This window comes from Xiphophorus couchianus, chromosome 1 (genome assembly GCF_001444195.1).
Source record: "Xiphophorus couchianus chromosome 1, X_couchianus-1.0, whole genome shotgun sequence".
In the NCBI taxonomy this organism is placed as follows: domain Eukaryota; kingdom Metazoa; phylum Chordata; class Actinopteri; order Cyprinodontiformes; family Poeciliidae; genus Xiphophorus; species Xiphophorus couchianus.
Genome location: NC_040228.1, coordinates 19,887,430 through 19,912,273, shown reverse-complemented (window position 1 = coordinate 19,912,273; position 24,844 = coordinate 19,887,430). Strand labels below are relative to the sequence as shown.

General features: G+C 36.6%; 1 protein-coding gene across 14 annotated transcripts in view; it reads left to right on the top strand.

Moving 5' to 3' along the window:
• The first annotated feature begins 638 nt into the window (after positions 1 to 638).
• Positions 639 to 24,844, top strand: part of LOC114138381 (membrane-associated guanylate kinase, WW and PDZ domain-containing protein 1-like) — a 110,803-nt gene continuing 86,597 nt past the window's right edge. For 4 of the 14 annotated variants that reach the window (XM_028007718.1, XM_028007885.1, XM_028007803.1 and 1 more), the window contains exon 1: positions 646 to 1,627. In XM_028007718.1, the coding sequence (XP_027863519.1) occupies positions 1,330 to 1,627 (298 nt within the window). In that variant the 5' untranslated portion in view covers positions 646 to 1,329. Of the gene's footprint in view, positions 1,628 to 24,844 lie in introns of all 14 variants that reach the window. The other 10 variants (XM_028008100.1, XM_028008237.1, XM_028008170.1 and 7 more) reach the window with 6 other exon arrangements.

Genomic DNA, 24,844 nt, shown 5'->3' with positions numbered 1-24,844 from the left:
CATAAAAGAAGCGGCTTGCTCAAGGACAGTTTTTAATTTAAAAATGGGAATGTTAGAATCTTATTTCTGTAGATAAAAAAGCCATAATAGGGCCCCATTTTATAAATTATAATTTGAAACAGTCACACACTGTTGCCACATTTATTCTGCACTAATCAAAATATGGACAGATAAAATTTATTATTATTATTATAATTAGTAATAGTAGTAGTAGTAGTAGTAGTAGTATTAGTAGTAGTAGTAATAGTAGTAGTAGTAGTAGTAGTGGTGTCAGTTACATTAAGTGAGTTCTGATGAGAAGCAATCTGTACCTAAACTATGTTTTAATTAAAAAATATTACAGTTAGTATAATTATTTTTAAAGATCAGCTCTTTCACAACAATTTTAACAACAAAAAAAAATCTGTGAAAATTACTAAATGACTGAACCAAAATAAGTTTTCAGAATTTTTTAAACCAATTTATAAATTTTCTTAAAAATATTTATAACTTAGATTTCCACCCCAGGATCCCTGGATGTTCTCTGAAGCTTATCTTTCCCGGATGAAAAGTAATTGTTGTTTATGACTCACTTCATGACGGTGCTGGACTAAACGGGCGGGTTTGGAGTTTGCACCTTAACAACATCCATAAAGCAGCAGCTCGCGCGCACAGAGGAAGGCGCTTAGTGTCCGCGTTTCCATATTTTGCGGGTCAGGACAACAGCCTGCCGGAGTTCCCGTAGGATTAAACGCACGGATCGCAGTAATCCGCCCTGAAACGAGAGCTGGTCGGCGGGAGGAGCTTCAAGACCCGGCAGGTTTGGGGTTGGCTTGGAGTTTTCCACGTGGAGTCTTAGCGAGACGCATGCGCCTTCTCCCCTATTTCTCCATCCCCACTGTACAGAGGGAACTTGAAGCGTTACCTGCTTAAAGGAGCCGCTGGCTGTCATACACAGAAGCTTGGTGATAGAGGTTCTTTCCTCATTTTCCCCTAAAACAGAAAGTTTTAAAAGGAAAACAAACATTGTGTTATTCTAATGAAAGAGGCGGAACTGTGAGATAAATCTTGAAATCATTCTATGGGGAGGGATTAGATCCAATTACGAGGAATAAGAGCGTGTGCTGCTGCTAAAGATGCGGAAACAACAGCAGCTGTTGAAGTCTGGAGCTTGATCCATGTAGGATACGTGAGCGAGGAGCAGCATGTCCAAGTTTAAGAGTAAACATGTTCGAAGTTGCACTCAAAGGACATGAAGGTTTTTTCCGTGGGATGTCCTCCGTGCTATGAATCGACTCATTCTCTTTCCACTACTCGGAATTTACGGGTTTTCTTTGGAGCCTACCCACCATGTCAAAAGTCATCCAGAAGAAGAACCACTGGATAACAAAAGTGAACGAGTGCGCGGTCATCCGGGACGAGAATGGGGAGCTGAACGCGGAGCTGCACGGTGGAGCGGAGAATGGAGAGTTTGCATACATTGGACAGATCAGAGAGGATGCTGTGGTTTATCAGGACGGGAAACTGTCTGAGGGAGAACTGCTGCTTGAAGTTGAGGGGCTGTCAGTGTCTGGATTACCTCTTTATGACATCTACACTGTAATCAACTGCTGCAAAGGACCTGTCAGGTTAAAAACTGTTCGTCAAGGTAAGTCCTGACGTAAAAATCACCGGCATGAATCCAGGGGCGCCTCCAGAAAGTTTTGATGGGGACCAAATCTTTTGGTGACACATGTAAATCAAAAGCCACCTACAATTTAGGAAGCATATGTTTCATGTATTATTTAGGTCCTATTTAAAACAACAACAAAGAAACAAAACATAAATAAATTAATCCAGCTGTTTTTATGTAACTTTTGAAAGCTCTTCTTCAAATGTCTTCAAGGAGGTCACTCATGGAAGGTAATTTTCCCTTTCATGGCCATAATCAAGAAATGGTATTAAAATACAGCACTAAAAGCTTCCCAGAATGAGGCTTAAAGTTCCCTATTAATGATGATGTTATGTCTGGAATGCTGATCTCTGGCAAAATTGCAGAGCACACTGTCCAGCCAAGAGGACATGAGTGATCTCAACGTCTAAAAGTCAAATTTAAGTTAAAGAATTTAAGAGATTTATACAATGGGTTTGAGAAAATCTGGAGAAATTCTGTTGGGGATCTAATAAATTGGCACCATATGGAGGGATTTAAAAGTGCTCTGTGGTAAGACAATCATTCCTGTTAATCACAAAGTTGCAAGTAACAAAATTGTGACAAAATCTATAATTTGTTGCACTTTGATTTTGCAGCATTCAACTACTTCTCTATTCCAGCTGAACATTGTTACAAGAATGTGCAGAGACATGCACAAGCATAACTCTTTAATCAGAATAGGCTGCTTTATGTTAAGAGCCATGGAGTAGCTATGCAAGACTCACTTTTTTTCCCCACATAACCAATCTGTTTCACTGGTGAGTCTAACTCAGGGGTGCCCAAAGTCGGTCCTCGAGGGCCGGCATCCTGCATGTTTTAGTTCTCTCCCTGGTTTAACATCAAATGATGGCTCGTTAGCAGGCCTAAGAAGAACATTGACAAGCTGAAAAGGTTGTTACTACCACCAGGGAGAAAACTAAAACCTGCAGGATGCCGGCCCTCGAGGACCAAGTTTGGACTCCCCTGGGTCACTGCACTACAGTAATGTCACAAACAGAACAATTTTCTGCAGACATCATCTGTTCTGTTACTTAAACTTTATCAGTCCACTTACAGTTAATTTCAATCATCAGTCACATTGAGCTAATGCCAAAGACATTGGACATGTAAGACGAAAGAAAATACTGATTTACTTTTGGATTCCACCTAAAACAATCACTTATCTTTATTTGGCTCAGACACATAGGAAAAAATAGTAGCTAAAACTACTTATTGTCACAAAACATTCCTGGGGAATGGCTACAAAGGAAGGTTGCTGTCTTAATGCAAACTGCTGATATTAGCATGCCCTTAGGCTTAAGATTTCTGTATTATTTAGTACTCTTGGGGCAAAAATGTATCAAATGAAAAAGTATGAAGCCAACCTCCTTACTCCCGATTACATTCACAGAGCTCATTGATGTTTTCTGTGTCAGGTAGGAGTGAGGTAGAAGCATTTACTTAGTTGCTGTTGTGCTGCCAAGAAGCATAACCATTTGACATATTCCTGTTGAAATTAGTTTTGTAGCAATCTGTTCTGTGAGTCCCATGACAGATTTCCAGATGTTACTGACCCAACATCATCATACATATATGGTGGTAACATCTTGTATTAGTTGCTTTTAGTTTATTTATTCTAGTACACTTGTAAATCCTCATTCTCTTGCTTCATCCTAATTTGTAGCATTGCATCTAAATGAATTGTATCTCATGCATTCATTGCTCTTCCTGGCCCAGAGGCAGTCACACATAATAGCTGTGAAATCCTTAAGGAATATGTTTTTTGGTTGCGTTGTTGCAAATAGCACAGCATTATAATTTACAAACTGTTTATGCTGTGAGTGAAGCAGAGAAGTGCTACTACTGCTGCTCCTCCCTCCATGGCAGCCTGGAGTAAATAAGCTTTGACATGAAGCTGCTCTGACAGTCATTGTGCCCTCATTTGTTCGACATTGCCAAAGCCACAGTGGGTCGTACTTAAAGGGTTACAGCTTAGACCACTTACTCCATTATTAAAGCAATAATTGTGTCGAAGCAATTCACCGCAGTGATTTGTGATTTAAGACATACCATGGGTATCTGGAAATTTCTCTGCCAGTGGCTGACAGCATGTTACAGAATATGTGTTTTTGTGCCGTTTGTGTCATTTGGACCAAAAGCTTTAATCTTATTTTCTGATGTTGCATGCGTTTTGAAATATCAGTCAGCTTTGGTGACATGTATGAATGTTGCCTTCAATTGATGGCCTGCTCAGAGCTTGATTTTGCTTGGAACTTTTCACTTTTGTTTTGTTTTTGCTGCCTGATGTGAGGGTACTGTTGCCCATCACAGCAAGTCCATCTAACTGGGGGTAGTTGTAGTTGTGCAGTTACTGCTTGTGTATTGAGGCAGCTTGACCTATTGCTTCCAGCCTGCTGCATGTGCATCTGTCTGTTAGATGCCCAGAAGGAGAGCAACACAGCCTTAAAGATACTATCCTGTGGGCTATGTGTGCCTTTTTTCACTAGTAAAATGTGCACTCATTGTAAAACACAGCGTGGTAAGGAAGTATGGGTTTCCACTGCACAATTTTATAAGCATATACCGGTAGTTGTTAAGAAGCACTCTGAAGAAAAAGATTTCTAAATGTTCTTTGTGTGTATTTGGGTCAGTTGCACCACAAAAGGGTCAAAGATTGAGTTAATAATCCGCTTTTGGTAAATATTGTAGCAGACAAGAGATTTCTGAGAGATCTGATACATTCAGGTTGTTTTTCAGTTGCAAGGGCTTCAGCGTTATGTGTTTGAACCAGAGTTGATTCCAGTGAACCACGAACCAAAATGGATTCTCCTCTGTGTGGAGATGTCATGATCTGTCAAACTGTCTTGTGTTGTTTTGCTAGTTCTGTATGCAAAGTGGATTACTGTTTGCTATGCACTGATATTTCTCTTCTTTTTCTCTGGCCCCCTTGCATCCTTTCTTTTTCCGTTCTGCATCAGTTTGGCAAAATTTCCCTCACCTCCTCAATTTGCTTCTCACATAGCTGCAGCGCACACCTTTTACTCATAAGAAAGGCTGAAGAAGTTGAGGAAGGTTTAACATTCCAATAGTGTTATTTCATAATAATGTTGTGGTCATTTATGTCAAAGTTTTGTAAATTATAAGTTCTATCAAATTACTTTTTCTTAGGACAGTTTAAATATACAGTATTTATGTTAGAACCAAAATCTGTAATCGATTTTCATATTTTAAATGCTTAGATTAAGAAATGAAGTATATTTTTAAATATATTTTTCAAACAAGTCAGACATATGTGCAAGAATCAAACCACATGTTGCCACCCTTTTCTTTAAAATTGTTTGTTTTTGAACTAAGAAGGCAGTGACAAATACAATAGAAATTTAAATGGAAACTAACTCGTACAGGGTAGTCAGATATATTTTTTGTCAGCAGTTTTATTGCATAGCACCTGGAATACAGGATACCCACCTATCATAGGTCATTTACTGTATATTGCTGTGAATTGATATTTTGTGCAGCCTTATGTTACTTAATCATTCCTCCTCAGTATTCAGTGAATTATGTGCATTCCAGATGTTTGTATTTTATGCTTGGGTTTCCAGCAAAACAAAAATCAAGACAAGTGTAGCAGAAATGCACAGTGACACAGTAGAACTGTATCTGTTTATTTCTCCAGTTCTAATTTTTAATTCTTATTCAATTCTGTTCATATCTATGGCCTTGTAACTCTCTCTCCCTCCCTGTTATTTTCCTAATGTTTTTCTGAAGAAGCGTGTGGTGCTGCACTTCTGCAGGAAACAATGTTGTCGCTTAAAAGTATCTTACTTGAAAGCATTAACATGTCTATATGCTTTTATTCAAATTTGGTGGAAAAATATTTTCTAAGATTTGTGATAACAAGAGTTCAACTGCTTTAAGGCAGAACACGCCATAAGGAATGCAAAATTTGATTAAAAATGTCCAAATACAGGAATAAAACAAGAAAAATACAAATCTAAAAGAACAATGTATTTAAAACAAGTTTGATTAGTCTCCTTATGGATGATATGATTTCTGGGAGTGGAAACTTGTTTATGACTGTAGAGTTCATCTCGATTAAATCTGAATTTCACAACAAGTTACCAGGACAAACAGAAAAACAGATAAAGGTAATCTGTTTTATCCATGATGACGTTTATTTCAAGGGAGTTTGATTAATTATATGCTGAAAAGTCTGTTGAACAGCTTTACTTTGCAGTTTAGGTTTCCTGTTTCCAATATTTCACTTCTGGTGTGTCGTGCTTATTCAAATGGAGTTTCTCACAGGAACCTTTGCTGTATTTGATAAGGCAAGCAGTACCTCCTATGGTGGAAAATCATTAACCATGTTATATAACTGCTGTTTACAGTCAGTGCAGCATCTTTGTCTTTGTATGTCATGTCCACAAATAATTTTTGACCTCTGGAATTGAAGTTTCACCACCTGTTCCCAAAACATCGAACTAACACTGTTGCGTGACTGTACCATTTATTCAGACCAAACTTGTCGCATAATTTTATTTTAGTATCTACTTACAGTTGTCTAAATATTTTTTCCTTCAATTGAAAAGCTTCCCAAGAAAGCTGCAAAGCTCTGAGCAGTGACATAAAGGATATCCTTGTCCATCTGTCATCAGTTTCTTGCATGAGTCAGCAGATTTTCCTTCTCTAATTAAAGGAGGGGATATGTTTTGACGGTATGAGCGGCTCACAAGACCTCTTTGTGCTTGGCAATCTGCGAGGCTCCCATGCACAACCAGGAAGGGTTTAACTATCCAAGCTGACCCAGACCAGATGACAGATCGGCGAGACTGATGTGATCGCTATCCTTTCTTTTCCAAACAGATGTGGCTCATGTTACATTGGCCTGCACCACCTGACTGCTGTAGGTGGAAACGGTATCAGTGTGTGCAAGTAGGCCGCTTAGCGCTGTGACGCCTCACAGGTGTGTTTCTTTGGAAGATAAATGCAGACTGAAAAGCGACATACAATTGTGTGGCCTTGTTGTACTGACTTTAATATTTTGAGATTTGCTGCATGTTTGTAGTTTGACCACATATTCAGATTGATTGCATAGTTGTGACTTTGATTATATATAAAGAAAATAAGATAGTTCTGCCACCTGATTGGTTTGTGGATTTTATCTTGAAGTCTTCTCTTCAGGATTCAGACTTCATATTAGAGGTGTGTCATTAACAAAAATAAATGACCAAACTACTATTATTACTCAAATCTTTGAAGATTTTGTAGTGCAGTTTCTGATACATGCAATATTTTCTTTTCTGTCACTAGGACACTCCTCCAGGAATGGACTGCTGTGAGATTCTCTAGAAAATAAATTTTTGAGTAAAAACATGGTCTGTCACTCCTCAACATATATCATTTTTTATAATAGCGAACTTAAAATGTGATAGAATATCTTTTCTTTCCCAGGCTGCTGCCACATTATATCAAATAAGTTGTATTGTATTCAGACACAAGCCAAATTTATGACAGTCAGGTTAAAGTCCAAAGAGGGAGTGTTATGGACTCCCATGTTAACTTCTTTTCTTTATCATGATTAAATCGGTTTCAGTTGAAACTTTTATTATTGCCTTTGACGTTTTGTGGTTTTTATTGACGTGTGAATGCTGTGCAGCAAGTAGCATTCCATGGTATATACTTATTGACGTAAATAGTGTGTGCTTTTAAAACTGAAAAGTCCCACAAAAATGTACAAATATGTAAGTTTGAAAAGATCCACTGTTGAACTTTCCTTTAGTCGTTAAATTACTTTGGAAGCTTTTATCCAGTAGGTTTTGCCTTCTTCATGACAAATGGACGATTTGACATCCTGAGTCCCGTCTTGAACCTAAACTCGAATAAAGGAAACCAGGCCAGCTCTCTGCATACCATGGATTCCAGAGAGTTGGGGCACTGATGATACATAGTAGAATTTACACAAACAATCCTCCGTTGTGTCTGCCTTTTCCCCTTACTCATGCCACAATTTTCTTGGTTTTGTCATCATCCTTACTACTAGTGGAGAGATTTGAGAAGTATCCCTTTAATAATTCAAGATTTTAGGAGTGTAAGCATTTATCCTGCTAAGGGCGACTCAAAGTGCACACCAACCTTGGGGTCACTGAAAAGCTGACCCTGAAGGGAAGGGATTAATCAATAATAGGATTATTGACATATGGGAAAAATAGATTTGTTATTGCTGTTAATAATAATAATGATCAAATGCTAACGTTAATTTTTGTCTAAAGTTAAGATGTAAGGAATTGAGAAATTATCCGTTTTAACTAAATTTTTTAGTTGCCTACGAACATTTCTCTCAAGCCTAATATTTAACAATGAGGTTCCTATATAGAGACTGGGTTTTATGTAAGGATGCAGGTTGCTCAGTGGAATCATTAGCTGAATATTTTCCATGGAGCTCTTGCATCACTGTATCATCATTGTATCTAATGCAAGAAAATAATTGGGGTGGCTCTCAGTGGATAAAATAAAAACAGAGACAAGATAATTCCACTTGGACTTTGAAAAGTGACACAAGTATATTTTTATTTTGACTGGTTGTAATCATCTGTAGATAAAGCTATATAGATATAGTTTCAATTATTTTAGCGTTTCCAGACTAGATAAATTTGAGTGATGTATGCAATTTCTTCCAGGTGTTTTTATGGTAGATCAGTAGCTTTGGGGGTGTTTTTGTGATAAATAAGTTCGATTATATGAAAACCTTTTAGATCTTTTCTGTAGTGGACCTGTTCCTGGAAGCATATTAGTTAGGTTACCATTGGCATTGAGAACCATTCTCAAACAATGGTTCTCAATAAGTGCTTAATGAAAATGCAGTGCATCAAGAAAGTATTGCAGTACTTCATGTTATGCACACTTACTTATGTTACAAATTTAATGCTGTCTGGAATAAGGCTGCAACATAGCAAAATGTGAAGTGATGTGAATACTTTTTGGATGCACTGTAACTGCAAGCAGGCAGTAACAGCCTTGTGACTTGTGTCAAATACTTGATAAGAATACTACAAGGTTTTTCTCTCTCCATGCTTAAGTCATGAGATATGACAAAACAGCCAGCTCACAAGATGAGATGATAAATGTTATTTGGTTTATGAGCATAAGACAAAAAGGAATTTCTGCAATGTTGGAAAAACAATGGAAAACTGAATGTTTTACTGTGACATAGAGGGGATGAAATTAATAATTTACTTAAGTGATTTACACTTATGGACTTACTTCATCCTTGATTACGAAAGCTAAAGATTCCTCGTGAAAACTGAGAAGATGTTGAGTTAGAGTAGAGCCTCAGAGATCAGTTTATCTTGGTCTCTGTTACTCTCTAGGAAAGAAATGTTTGTTTAAAAAAGATAGCTTATCAAATAAATTTGCCCATGTCTACTCTCAGAACAATAACTATAAAGTTTAAAACAACTGGGACAAACGGAGATAAAATAAAATTACATATTGAGCCAATAAATTAGACCGACATTGGGCATACATTTTTAATTGCATAGAGCAGAGGAGAAAATATTCTCATTGCTGAAATTTATACTTTTGAAAACAAAATAAATATAATATTTAAGAACATGAAAAATCTATTTTTTTCACTAAAAGTAAGATTTGTGTTTTACAACATAAGAATGAACTTGGTTTTATGGAATAGCTAAATTATCTATTAATAGTTGTTTTTTTAAAAAGAACAAGCTAAAGATTCCTGATTGCACACAATTATAATAAGTCACTTACTGGTCTTCTTTGTTTTTGAAGTACATTTTTCAATGCCTGCATGTTTTAGATGTTTCCCTCATAACTGATTAACAGGATTTTGCTGCGTTGCAATCATCTGAGTCAGGAGTGGAGAAGTAGATAAACATCTAAAACAGGCAGGGTACTGTGCCCTGAGGACCACGGTTGAGAAAACACTGCTTTAGTAGACCTGAAACTGGAACAAATTGATGGTCTAGGTTAATATTAAACCACAGTTTACATGCATTTGTTTGCCTGAAGCTGGATTATTTTAGTTGTGCAACTGCTATGCGAGTCAATTCCTTATGAAAAGCACTGGTCAAATATTTTTTATTTTAAAATGTTAATCTATTTGTGTTCCTGTAAATATCACCGTTTGTTGATTTATAAACTAACAAAAGTATTTAAAAATGTAATTAACTCCCGTATGAAAGCACTACCCCGGTCCCTGACAAATTTTGAAAACTTACAGCAAAGTGGGTGGAGCCAAGAGACACGGAACGGCACAACCAAGTGTGGTGATGAGCGGAGGTGTAAGAGGAGGTATCGCTGGATTTGTCAGTTGTTGACTTTCTGATGTAAAGTCAGCAACTGACAAATCCAGCATTTTTTTTTTTCTTTCTGTTTTCAAAGACTTGTACGGTGTCAACTCTGTGCAGTTCGACTGCAGCCCTGCTCAGTCCTGAGCAAGGGTGTGAGTGCTACTGTGATCTCCTTCTTCCCAAGCACCAATCTGACAGTATATTGTCGCTGATAGTCAGAGAAGACCCCTGTTCACATTGCAAATAGTTCACACATTTGTGAAGCTGAGCAATTCTATCAATCAATGCTCGCCTTGGTCATGCTCATATTCCAACTCCACTGGGTTTTGTTGTTTCTGAATGGCTTTTATACTCAAACTGTGTGACAAAAAACTGTACTGCATGAGATAAAGCCATGCCATTTTAAGCAATAGGAGAATTCAACTGCTAACTAAAAAACTTTACATAAAAAATTTCAAAATTCGTACAGAACATACATCTGTGGTATACATATAGATAGAAACCTAAATAGATGGTTTATAAGTAAAAAAAAAAAATGATTTGGAGATCAGTTACACTTTAAAGTCTATTCTCTGAGCTACAGGGAATAAGTGGAAGGGCTTTAGAACTGGAATCAAGCCCTCTATTTTCCTAGTTTTATTGAGAATGTGAGCTGCAGCATTCTGGATCAACTGCAGCTCTCTGATTTAAGACTAATATTCAACAAACTTATTCATGTGAAACAATCTGAACTAGTGAGGCCTTGGAAGTACAGCTTTCAGAGGCTTTTAAACTTCTTCATGTGCAATATTTTGGTGAAAGAATATTAAGAATACTCACAAGTCACTAGCTATAAATAGTCATGCAACTCTCAAACTTCCTAATGTCTCACATCTGGAGAACATTTCAGATCATTACAGACTTCCTCTTATATACATTAATCACAATTCTAGTTTTAGTTTGGGTTTTTTGTAGTGGTTTTCAGGCACCTTATCGTGAATAAAAAAGTGTTCTCACAAACTTCAAACATTTTTTAAAGCAATTTTGACTGATTAATCTTCATCAGACTACGCTCATTATGTGAGCATAAAATGTTCACATTAGGATTTCTCATCTCTCACTATACCTCTTACTCTTAGCTTCTAAATCTTAACATTTATAGGTTACTCATAAGCTCTTAAGGCTGACCCGACCTGGCAGGATCTAACAGTTTGTAAAACATTTTATGCACCATCACCAGCTGATATTCTGAGACTAATGTTTACACCGCCTTCTGTTTAATCTGTAAGCATGCTTACTGTATGTGAAACATTTGGCTGTTATAACCCAGCTTCAGCCAGTGTGTTAAAGCTAATGTCACACAACGGTGCAGTAAGTGCTACAGAAAAGCCACTTTATTTTAACTTATCCCTTGTTGTTCTTACGCAGCACACCACTCATGCTGTTAAAAGTGCATGAGGCTGTGAAGACTTTCTATTGGCAGGACATGGCTTGTTAATATTTAATGAGTTGCCAGGCTGTTGCTACAGTGCTGCAAGAGATTAATTTGCGCAGACTGTAAAAGCCTCTAATGTCTACATTTCTCTGGCAGGATCACGGCTTACTTTATGGGGAAAAAAATAGCAGGGAAGCAGAGGATGAAGAGAAAGTCTAGCATGAGTAGGAAATTCTGTAATAAATACACATAAAGTTGGAGATGAAATTTAGGGGCATGATGCAAGCTGACATAAGGCACTTTTTTCTGGAACATCCTCGGAGAACTGTTAGTCATATTTGCTCCAGTACACAAAGCCTAGGCTGTGATTTGTGATTTGGTTTTGTAAACACTGGTCAGGTTAGAACTGCGCAGGGAGACATTAAAGCATTTCTAGTGCAGATAAATTAACTACTGACCTTAAATATGGCCATGAAAGCCTCCCTCCATTTTGACTGCTTTTATATAACATAGGTAGATATTTGTAATTCATGCTGTGTTGTAAAATAGTGTATTAAGTAGTTTGTTGATGTTGCAAGACAAAATTAAGGTTAATATGTTTAATTATTTTGGTTACTTAGGTCATTGTGATATTCCACAGTTTCCTCTGTTATTTTCTTCTGTTACGTTTAAGCATGTTGTCCTTGTGAACTATGGAGGTCAACGTTCTGTTTCAGGTTGTATTTTTGTGAATTGTGATGTTATTCATACTGGTGAAAATAATTTATTTTATCCAAATAGACTGATCAGGCAAAACTTGATAAGCTCCACTATTCCAGTAGGCGGTCTCTGTTTTGTTGCTGAAACCACCCAGACCTGTCAAGATTTGGACCCCCACTAATTTCCAGAAGACATGCTGTGGTATTTGGTGCCAAGATGTTTGCCACAAAACCTTTTAAATTCTGTAAAATGAGGTGTGTCCTCTATGGATCTGACTTGCCTGTCCAGCATGTCCCACATATGTTCAGTTTGTGGTGGTTCAAAGTTGTTGCTGTGCTCCTCACTATTTCTTTGTTCCAGAGTGTATCATTCTGCTAAAAAGGCCACATGTCAACAAACAGTATTTCCTTGATAGGGTGTACATTATCTGCAGCAATGTTTATTTATCTGGTACACATGTTACATCGATATATTACATCCTGGTAATATGTGCAAATACACTCGGCCATCTACATGGTTTAAAAGAAAATGTGTTCAGTTGGTCCAGATCAGATTCTTCCCAGTTTGTTGAACCATTCAGAGCTGGACCACACGGATAAGCCTTCCCTCCTCCCATTTAACCATTGTAAGCCAGCCCAAGCGCTCCAAAAGGCAGATCATTTTGAGTGCTGCTAAAGACATTTTTTTTTACTCTGGCATAAGCCATCTATGGTGTAGTTGTTGGAACAGCACCTTGTCTACAGGTGAGAGGAAGTGGCTAGATAAGCTTATCAGTAAAGCCATTCCTCAAAGCAGGTGGCGGGAGACAGAACTGTGGCTAAAATAACTTCACTGCTGGACAATGTCACCTACACAAAATTAAGCTGTTGCTGAACTGCAGAGCTCCTTCAGTGACAGGCTGCTGCATCTAATTTGCAAAAAGAAGCATTTTAGGTGATCCTTCTTCTCAGCAGCCATGAAACATTATTCTCATCCCTTTTCCAAACATCTTTCTTGTTTATTTCAAATAACATTCCTGCTGTTATTTAGTGAAGCATATTAAAGGATTTCTATTCTATTCATTTGGTTCTATTAAACGCTGGCCCATTTTTCCTGCTTCTGAACACCAACTCTGAAAACTATGCTCTTGCTGCCTAATCTACAGTACACCTCCATAACAATTACCAAGATTAAGATGATATGTGCTAATTAGTTCAGTTGTCATAATGTTATGCCCGATTGGTGTACCTTTTGGATAATAAAAGGAATGCTATCAGTAAAATACATTTGGAATTTAATTGAGGGCTTTATTGAGTTTTGCTTTCAATGGATATAATAATTGTGATCCGAGAGAAAGAAGTATTGAGTTAATGACTAGAACAGGTTTAAAGGAACATAAAATAGACTACTTTGTTGAGAAGTGAGAAAACAGTTAAGTGAACTGTGGTACAAAACGTTTTTAGCAAAATTTAGATGGAAAAGTGAATGATCTGTTGATTGACTCTACCTTCAAACAAACACTACATTCTTTTTTACATCATCTAAAAATAAATGGTGGATTCAACTTTATGTATACCTCACAGATAACTTACATGGGCTTCCACTTGTTTAAAATAGCATAGTGAAACAGCGATTGTGCTACAGAGTCCAGGCCAGATAATGCTGCTGATTGAAGACCATAAAATCAGTTGGAGACCCGAGAGAAAAAAAATCAATCGTGTTTTTCAAATTAACCATTATGTTAGCATTGATAGGTTGCTAACCAAGTGTATTTAGTTTGGTGGATAGTTGATCAAATTGTTGTTATGGTGACCTGTCTGTTCAAGTGAAGAATAATGTTTAACTTTATGTTTGTCTGCACTAATGCTTCTCATTAGGATGTTTTCCCACCAGAGCGAGGCCATTATTAAACCCACAACCCACAACCTTCATTTTCAGTAATTTAGCTTGGTCAGCTCTTCCTTCCTCAGGGTTAATGGCCAGGCTAAGTTACCCTCACTGTTGTATTATAACCTTTTAGGACATGTATCTTTTCTCATTCAATTTACCTCCTTTTTCATTCTCTTCTATTCACACATGTGGTGCATCTCAAATAAATCCAACTCCATAAGTTTTAAATATTATGAATTGTTTAATCACTTCAGGTCTGTTTTGTTTGTCAGGTTTGTTTTGTTTGGTTTCTAATTATGAAAAGATACATGATTACAGATTAGAACACACTTGATTTAAATGGTGGAATTAAACCAGTGTGCCACAAATTCAAATGAAATATTGCTCTAACTCATATTATGTAATTTGCTCCAAAAAACTGTAGATTCTGAAGTTTATGGACAGGAAGGATTTCCTATAGCAGCCTGTATTACGGTGACTCTGTAGAAGCCTCTGATTGAAGACGTTGTCTTGTTGTATAACAGTGTCGTGAAAATGATGCACAGGGTTGTGCCGGATTCTCTTGATTTCATGAAGAATCAGTTTTTTGGACAATAATCTCCAGATTTTAAAGAATAGTCCGCAGAACAGAACCAGCCTTCTTTATCAGGTTGCTTAGCCTTTATAAGTCCCTGGCTCTGATGCTGCTGCTCCAATAAATGATGGGAAAAGAGATTGTCCTCTCCACAACAGAATTATAGAAAATCTGCAGCTTGTTGCTGCAAACACTATTTCTCCCATGGTAGAAATAGTGTTTGACCTAACCCTATCTATAAAGGTGGTGCAGGAACCACCTTTTATATATACATATATACATATATACTTGGATCCTATCTCTCTATATATTTATATATATCAATATATATCAATATATATATATAGATATACTATATATATAGATAGGAGCCAAGTTTGGATCAGCAGAATCTTTTCCCCCCTTTTCACCTTAAACATGGTGGGAAAAGTGAAATCCCACCACAGGACTGATGACTGAACAGGTGAAGACAAACAGTCAAACACCCTTATTAACTTTGTGTAACAATGCATTTGGGATTTGTCCCAGTGCCCACACTGGCTCCTCTATTCTCGGTCATAAATTTGCAGGTTCTGTCAGATGGAAGAAAGCCTTATCTAAATCAAAGCAGCTTTGCAGGAACCACCTTTCCCCATTTGTTATTCTCATCACTGTTAAGATATTTGAAGTCTGCTCCATTTCTGGTGTTCTCAATTAGCCACAGTGTGTAAGGAAAGAAGATCCCAGCACTGAATGACTGACGTGGTGTAAAGAGGTTTAAAGACCAGCAGCGTTTTGCAGCTGTTTCAGTCAAACATACATCTATGTATTTTCAAATACAGAGGAAATATAAAGAATGCATCTCAGCAAATTCCCATGTGTTTGGTATCTTAGCAAGAATCACTCAGAGGATAGTTACTTGTTAACTGACGTTTTACTGTTTTGTTTTTTTTTGACACTATTGCATATTTTTGTTCTGTTTGAACACAGACCCACATTGCAGCTTTGAGGTAATAACCTAGTCCAAGTCTAGGTTTAATCTGGTAAATGTAAGAATTTTATACAGCTTCAAAGAGAATGTAATCTTTTATTAATACTAGGGCTGCACAATATTACAAAATGTTGTGATGATGATAATGTTGGTATTGCAATATCAGTCATTATATGTGAATTTTCTTCTTCTGTTTCTCATCATTGCTCTCTGTGACTTTTAGCATTTTGGCAAGTTCTTTTTGTCTCCAGTTTGAGTATCTACTGCCATCAGATTCTGTCCAACTCTGTTGTGCAGCCTTAATTATTAATTTTATTTGTGTTCATGATAGAATAAAAACATTTTCCCCACAGTTATTTCTGTTAGTAGTACATTTTTCTTGTTTCAATCCCCATCACAAAAACATTCTTTGTCAAAGACCAGACTTAACTGCAGAAATGTTTTGAATGACAGACAAGGCTACCCTAATGGTTTCTTCCATTTCTCCCCAACCCTTCCTTAAACCATAAACACTGACCCTAATTGAGGCAAGTGGGGCCTGTAGTGCTTTAAATGATGTTCTTGGTTCTTTTGTGTATTTTAGTAAGCCGACCACTCTTAGGAAAGCTAACCACTGTCCCATGTTGTCTTTGCCTGTGAATAATGGTTCTCATTGAAAACAACATGGTAGTTTTTTAGATTTTTTTTTTTCATAGCTTACTTCATGTAGTAAAATGTTTTATTTAATTGATTCACTATTTGTAAAGGTGTCCTAAAATGCTCCAAGGGATGAGAACACATCTCATAAAAATAATCATATCAGACTAAAGTGCTGTTCAGGTGATGACCAGTATCTAGCTCTAGTTAGGCCTTCATACAAGCTAAAAGTCTATTTTTTTTAGTTAATTACTGTAATTAATAGTAGTCATTTTCCATTTCTCACCTGTTGTGATTCATAAAGTTACGATAATTAAAATTGCTTTCCTGTAGCAGCTGTTCGTTTTGACTTTTCAAACACACCTTGTTCAGCTGGCTCATATCTGTGTTGTGCCTTTACATACTCAAACTAAACCAACTTAAGCACATCAAGCTCTCTGAAATAGAGAGAAAAAAGGAATTCTAGTATTTTATATTTAGCCCTGTTCCTAATATAGAGATTCAGTCTGAGGTTGTAGATAGTACATCAGTGTGTTTAATCACTACTCTGTCACTGCAAATGGAGCATTCTGACCAAAATATCTCCAGATGACTGATTTTTAAAAAGAAGGGCAGGCGCAAATAAGTATTTTTAGGCAGTGTTAGAAGATGTTGAAAGGCACATCTCTGTTTCTGCTGTTTGTCAGAGTTACAACTGATATACAATACATAACCACATGGGATGGGACTGTTTGCATGCCTCTGGCTCTTTGGGGGAGGGACTGACCTCGAGCTGCAGCTGTTTATCTGAAGTTTGCAGCATCTGGCTTTTTTGAAGGAAGTAGGGGGTCTTGGGGAAGTAGGGACGACACAGAGGACAAGGGAAAAACTTGAAAGAGGGATTATTTAATAGAAAAAAAAATCTTGTGTAAAGACTAAACAGCATTTGCATAAAGCATTCTTTTTTATTTTTGTATAATATAGTGCATCTTTTGCGTCAGATGGTTTCATTGACATAAACACATTTGGTTTAGCAGAGTGGATTTAATGCTTTCTTTAATTTTGATAACAGTAATCTGTGTTACACCATCTAATGAATTACTAACTGTGATGTTGATTTGTTTTATCCCAAGGATTTTATCTTGCAAGATAAGTTATTTATGTCAGTGAAAATGTTTTTAATACAAGGCAACAATTGTTGCCAATGGGGAAAAAAGAATTAAAACATATAAAAAGAGAGCGAAAATAACAGCGACACAAAAAAAGCAACACAAACATGCACCTCTGAACAAGTGTGGTCAAATTTCACATTATAGTGAAATTTGTGACTGCTCATATCCCCCCTAAACCTGGTAACCATCTTTAAGGGCGGTTCAAATTGCCAGATGCCTTGTTGACATATACAGTACAGACCAAAAGTTTGGACACACTTTCTCATTGAATTCAATGAGAAGGTGTGTCCAAACTTTTGGTCTGTACTGTACGCTAGTTGTACACGTATGCAGGTTAATCTAAATAAAATGTAAAATTGTTGAAAAATGAATTAATTTCAGTAATTCAACTGAAAAAGAGAAACTTGTCTCAAACTTCTTGCACACATAGGGATGTATTTTAGTGTTGTGATGCCTGTGGTTTGCTGTTGGTTCTGTGGTTCAGGGTTTAGTTTCTTTATAGAGTTACTTATAAACAATAAAGAAGGAACCGCAGTCATTTTCCTTTCCCAAAATTTTCCTTTAACATGCTTGGATAGAGGACTCTGTGACTGACCATCTTCTGTCTTTTGTGGCTTATTTCCCTTGTGGAAAGTGTCAGTCTGTCAGCATTTTCCCAATGATTATGTAGGTCTTATGTGGTGTTCTGGTTTACTTTGGGGTTTAATTTTGTGTTGAATGTGTGGTGAAAAAGTCTGCTTCCCATCTTGCAGTTTCCTTGTGGCTTGTTTATAATAGTTTCAACAGAAACAATTTAAAAATAGCACAAGGTAAATGTTTCTGGTTTCAATAAATACACTTTTTCTATGTTGGATCTTGACCTGGTTGCTGATTTGAATATGCCTCAGTAAGCATTGGAAATGATCCATTCATTTTGATGTCTACTGGCAGATTGGGTGGATTTCTTGCTACTGCTTTGTAGGATGTAAGGAAGGGGATCATTAATCTGTTTTAACATTCATGTAGCCATAGCTATAGGAGTATCAGTGAATATAACAAAAGCTTGATGATACTAAATCCTACAAAAAAAATATTGTTAAAGCTGCTGTTGCATTTCTTATCTTAGTATATCTAAACCTGTTTTTTTGTGAAAAACATGAAGTTGTGTCTGTGGAATATAAAGCCCTTTATATGTAATTTTGTATGTTGTTGGCTGAATACTTCAGAAAACACACATAATTTGACACATTGAAATTAGTGAGTTCTTATTTGCGCATACATAGTGTAAGCATGGTGTAGTTTTACATTAAGTAATATAGCTATTGGGTCACTGTTTCGACTGCTGTACATCAGTTATATAAACTATGTAAATACTGATGTCCCATATACTTAGCAACTTTAGTTTGCCACATTTGTTTGAGCAACTCCCTCATGAGGATTATATTGTGGATCTCAACAGGGCTAATGTGTATAACTAAAACTGAAATGAATAATAAAAATGATTATGCTAAAGCAATGTTTTCTTACTGCACCAGATTCTAGAGTTTTTTTCATACAAAAATTAAATCCTCAGACAAGAAAACTACAGTGTGATGAGGTTTCTGTTAAGGTTCTTGGTAATTCTTAGAGAAAAGATGAAGTAGAAAGTAGAAAACAAAGACAGAAACTCATCTTATTTTTCATGGTATTGTAACAACTACTCCCCAATACAGATTGCTGCTCCAGCAGCATAATGACCCCTTCTCTTTTTAAATGTTCTTTCTCCTCTTATGGTCTCTGCCTGTGTTCCTCATTTAATGACATATCGGATGTCTTCCAAGCTACAAAGGGAAATCTGTGGTTTCTACATTTTAAAGAACAGATATTTTAAGCTGATGATTGCTTTTTCATGGGTTCATCACAGGAATGTGAATAGACATTACATCCTTGTGTTTTAATCTTAAGTCTGAAACTGAGGATCCATGTGAAGTTGAAATGGCTCCTGTTAGGGACTTAGTAAATATTTGAAAGTGGTTTCTCAACAGTGCTTGGGTAGATGAGACAACATGTCACCTGTCCAAGATGTATTTTAACTACATTAAATATAAGATTGTTTACCATTTGTTTGACAGTCATTGGTCAAGATGCAGGATACACCCTGAGTCTGATCAGTGCATTTGTACTCAGTAGAACTCTGGCTTTTTATGATTCTCTCTCCAATCTTCTCTATGTTGCTTTCCAGATGTCAGCATATGACAAAACTGACTCTATCCGCAGTCAGTTTTGATGAAAACTGAGATGTGGGCTTCACTGTAAATGGATCACATCTGCATTTTAGTTCCATCTGTCTGTGCTCCATTTCTTTTAAACTGTATGGAAATATATAGAAATTATTACAGTCTCTTTCAGCCCAAAAGTTTTTTGGCTATTTATTTATAACAATAATGCTAATTTGGCATTCTAAAATAATGCTTTTTCTTGAGATAAAATTCAACTTCAACTTCTATAAAGCAGCATGCTAAGACTCTTCACATGACAGATTGATTTAATAAATTCCCCTCTTGTTTGTTAGCTCTCTCCTTGCTCACGGCTCTTTATATCTGATGGATGGCTTCATGTTTCAAACGGCTACCTAACCGTGGTGTTCCATATCCTGTTATTATAGTTTTAACAACATACAGGCCTCAGAGATGCACTACCACTAAACTGGTCTTTTAACTTCGCTGGTTTGTTTGCGAACTGCATTAACATCATTCAGATCTTCTTCGATCACAACCCACAATTAGCGTCCTCTGCGGACCTATGCTTCCTTTTCCATCCTTCATCCAAATGTACATAAACCACAGCTCAAATGTAATGGGATAATAATCATGTCTTGTGTCTTTATTGTGTTTCATCATATGAGCTAGCTGGTGATGACACTTTAAAGCCTAAGGTAAAAGTTTTTCCATAGAGAAGAATTGCTTGAGAAGGGGGAGGTGAATCTCTTCTCCTTCTCATTGCTTGTGGGTGTTGGAACCTCTGAAAGGAGTGCTTTAATGACAGAAGGGCCTTTTCTGTGTGACAGCCAGACAGACAGTGACATTTAACAGAGGCAGCCAGTTAAAAATGATGGCACTCTTATGCATCAGCTGTAGCTCTATGTTTTCCATTAGTGACAGGAAGGATTCAGCTTGCTGGAAGCTTCAGTGTTCCTGCACGTGTTGACCCTGGGAGAAAAATTAGTACAATGGACACTGTAAAAATAGGTCTTTGTTTCCATTTTCTTTAGAAACATGACACAAGAACTGTTTTTCCACACTTTTTAAAGCGATACCAGTGGCTATAAATTGAGATCCTGTTACAGTATTTGGAAGATGTTGAGTTTGGCATTTCTGTTTTTGACACGAATACGTTTCCTTTTTTTGTCTGGTTTAATTTCTGTCTGTTTGTTTAGGATGATTTCCAAATGATTCAACCTAGAGGCTTGCGTTGCTTCTTCAAGTCTTTAAAAACTGCACTAGCCTTCTTTGTTCTTGCCTTCTTTTTTCTTCCCTTAACATTTGGCCTAGTCAGCTTGCAACATGGAGAAAAGAGATTGTGCAGCCTGGGTTCCTTTGGATATATTTAGCAATGAACAGATGCAGCGCACTGGAGCGAAACATACTTCCTCCGCTTGCCTTTGTGTATGCTTCTGTCTGTCTGATGATGCTTTTGTCTGTGACTCTTCCATCAAGCATGCTTTCCCATCATGCTTTGCTGACACTGACTCAGCAGCACAGCAGAACCGGGTCAGTACTGTCCTGAACATGCCACTGCAGCCAGAACCGTTAATAATCTGTTCAAAATAAAATAGGTTGTGTCAAAAACAGCAGATTCTTTTTAATCTTCAATTGTAAAGTATCATGTCCTCAAAGTACAGATGTAAGTTTTAGCCCAGGTATTCAGGATTTGTCATGCACAGTTTTCTACCTTCAGAATTGCTTGTAGATTGTCCCTTATGTTGAGGTAATTTCAAATGAAATATCACTGAGCAATAAATGGATCAGTTTGACAAAGATTCATCCCTCAGGTGCCGTATCAGGTCTTTGCTAAATTTTCTTTCTTGTCTTCAAGAGATATGAACTTTAGATACTATCAATACACTTTAAAGCTTTAAGGGTTACTACTTGTTTTATTTTATATTCAATTTAACTTCTGGCTTTATATATATTTTTCTGTATGTATTCTGACGTTTTCACTACTACTTCTTTTGTACTAACTTGATCAGTTTAGAAATACTTTCCCTCCCAAATTATTAATGACTATTATACATAGAAAATGTTTTCAGTCTTGTGCCGACTCTTAGAAGTCTTACTTCACAGCGTCTATGAAATCTGAAGGAAATATATCCATTTTTAGCTTGTTTACACCCACAGTGGCTCTCCACTCTCACTGCACAGATGTTCTTCCTAGTAAAAGTGCTCATTTAATCTTTTCTGTGTCACCCAAAAGTGGCTGCACATCCATTCAATTAAAAAGGTGTGTGTCATCCATTCTGTGTTTACAATCATAGACAGTGACGGGATTCAAGATGGTGCTGTTACAGATGCAATGTGTTCATCCATCTGTGGAAATACATTTCAGAATTTGAGTGCTACTCAGAAGGTTCCTTTTGTGTCAAAAAATGTATTTGGAAACTGCTTGTTCACTTTGAAGAACAAAAACACCAATTGGGTTTCATACTTAATTGGCTTTGAAGCATGATGATAATTGGCCTTTAAAAGTCCAAACCTTTCTGTGATAATAAAACTTCAATTTCATGTTCATTTTTGTTTGAAGTAACATCAAATGCATGCTAATTTTCAATTTTGAGCAGAGGACATTTTTAGTTCTGCTGAGCACGAGCATGTCAGATGATAACGTGCCTGTTTTCTATATGCACCCCAGCCTCACGTAAAAGAGGGATCTCAGTGAAAACATCATGAAAGGCGTTCTGGGTGTGGCTGCGTAGAGGTAATTATAGCAAGAGGCAGGAGAGATGTGGTCCAGAGCGTTATACTGAGGCACTCTGTGATTATTTCAACTCTGATTGCAGGGCTCTAAAACAGTAGCAAAGACAGCGCCTGCTAGAGGTGAGCGTGTGCAGGTGATGCTAAGCACACCACTCCTCTATCTACAATTTGTATGTACAAGCAGGTCTATGTGTTTAACAGAAACACAGAGATTTAATTTATAATTGACATAAGTAAGCACCATGCTTAATATCATTACCGTTATATCTTCTGCATCAGCTGTCACAAAATCTCTCCGTTTGAGTAATGACTGTGTAATAGCAGGAGATTGTAGGTACTTTATCAGTCTGAGAGTGCAGAGTGAAGCCTTTCAGGGAGAACAGCAGCTTTTGATTAAATCACCTCCTGCCTCCATCTTGATCTTCACCTCTCTCAGCCGGCCCCTCCTTACATTACTAGATAATGCAGAGTTAAATGCTCTCATCTGTAACTGTAGTGTTCCGTGTAGACTGACAGGATGTCCTGAGAACCAAAGGAAGCTGCAGAAACAATGGGATTTACTGTTTTAAGAACCAGCATTTCCAGTTCCTTCTTGGTTCCTATTATTTGAAATCAGCCCAAGGAAATACAATATTATTTGTCCCCTGAAGGAAATTCCTTTTCTTTGTTCTCGGTTTGAGATCACATATATACACATTTGTCCTCGAACAGTAGTGAGGGTTAAGCTTGTGGTCATATAAAATGAGCATGATGTAAAAAGAAAAAAAAACTGATAGACAATCAAATTAATAGTAAAAAATAAATGTTCATATTTGAAAGGATAGCTACAAAAAATAACTAAAATACTCTGCATAGATGACCAGAATTAGAACAAACTGCATAATGATGCGAGACTAAATTGACTATTAGTATTATTTAAAGATTGATCTAAACTTACATGATTGATTCTTTCATGAGCTCTGATTGATAACTAGGTTAAATAAATCTATGTACATTTTTATTATCATTATGTTTTGTCATAATTTTATTCAATTAAATTCTAAATAAATCTGAAATTATTAATTTATTTTTCATTAAATGCATAAAAATTGAAAATGTCCACTAATTTGAAAATTAATTGACAAACAGTGAAAGGAAATTCAGATTACCAATATTTCTTTGATGCATATTTTGTTTAATTCTAACTGCTAAAACTGCTGATTAGAACAGACTTTACACAGATGAGTTTGTGTGCGTTGGCGTCCTTAGAGAATCCGAATCAACCCAAATTAAAATCAAGAACTATATCAAAACTGAACATTTGTGAAAGTCTGACCACTGCATATCCATCAAAATGATTAAACTGTTGTCTTTAAAGACAAAAGCATGAAGAGTTGAAGTAAATTAAAAACCTAAGGTGGCTTAATGAAATTACAGAAACAAATTTCAATGTGGTTCTCAAAGTTGCAACTATTTTCGAGACTCAACCTCATGTTATTTTCACGGCACGCTCAGTCTAAGCACAACCAAGATCTTTGTGAAAAAGAACCAAAGAAAGTGTAGCATTACTTTACTGCAACACCAGTTAATAATATCCAGTGTTCCAAGTAAAGCTTAGTTTATAAAACAGAAGGTGAAAATCTCTTTGTATGTTTTGTTCACACAAGTGGAACTGCAAATAAACCAAGTTACAAGCCAAATCTTTGATAAGTAAAATCAAAAGTAACTTCATGTGTTCAGCAAATATTTTCTCAGCAATGTTTACTGAGTACCTATAGCCAAATGTATTGAGTCAGATAGTTCTGGAGAAGTAAAATGAAAAAGTTCAAAGTGTTTCAGGTGAATTTCTCCAGCACAATGTTAACTGTGCTGGAGAAATTCACCTGAAACACTTGGACCTTTTTCCAGAATGTCCAGAAACCCAAGCAAAATGAAAAGTTTCCTACATGTGATTTTCATGGAGTGAATTAGGGAGAGCACAATAACAATGCTAAAATAGATGTAATAGTGAGGAAATGTGGTATGAGTGATCATTTTGTACATCAAGAGTCTTTATTTGCGAAAACTTTTTCAATTGTCAAAATATGCTAATTTGTTAATTAAAAAGATAGATAGCAGACTGTACATCAAAAATATTAATTTAAATAAAGAAATGTTGACTTATTTTGTACTGATTTATTAAAATTTCAAGTATTAAACACAGACTTAGCACTTGTTTGCTGTGCATTCTAGCAGTCTCCGGATATCAGAAACTTTTGCCTAACTCATTTGGAACTTTAAACACGAGGTTTGATAAGTTTTGCTTTATAAAAGGTTTAGTACATGTGAACTGTGACAGAAAAGATTTGATTTTAATTTGAAACAGCCCTACTGTGCCAAAGCCCCTCAACAGACTGAAGGATGCAGACACAGAGGAGCCCATCTAATCAGAAAGTGATAACAGACAGGCTTGTGAAATATCTGGGCCTTTACATTCTGGATGAATTTTGCTTTTACTAATATTTGAACCAGGGTCTAGCCTGACCCAGACCTGGCAGTCTGGAAGGTCAAAGACAGGAAAGTGAATGTGACACCAAATTTGCCAACACAAAACAAAATATATGCAAGGAATACATGCATTATAACACATTTTAAATGGAAAATCTGAAATGTGTAGTA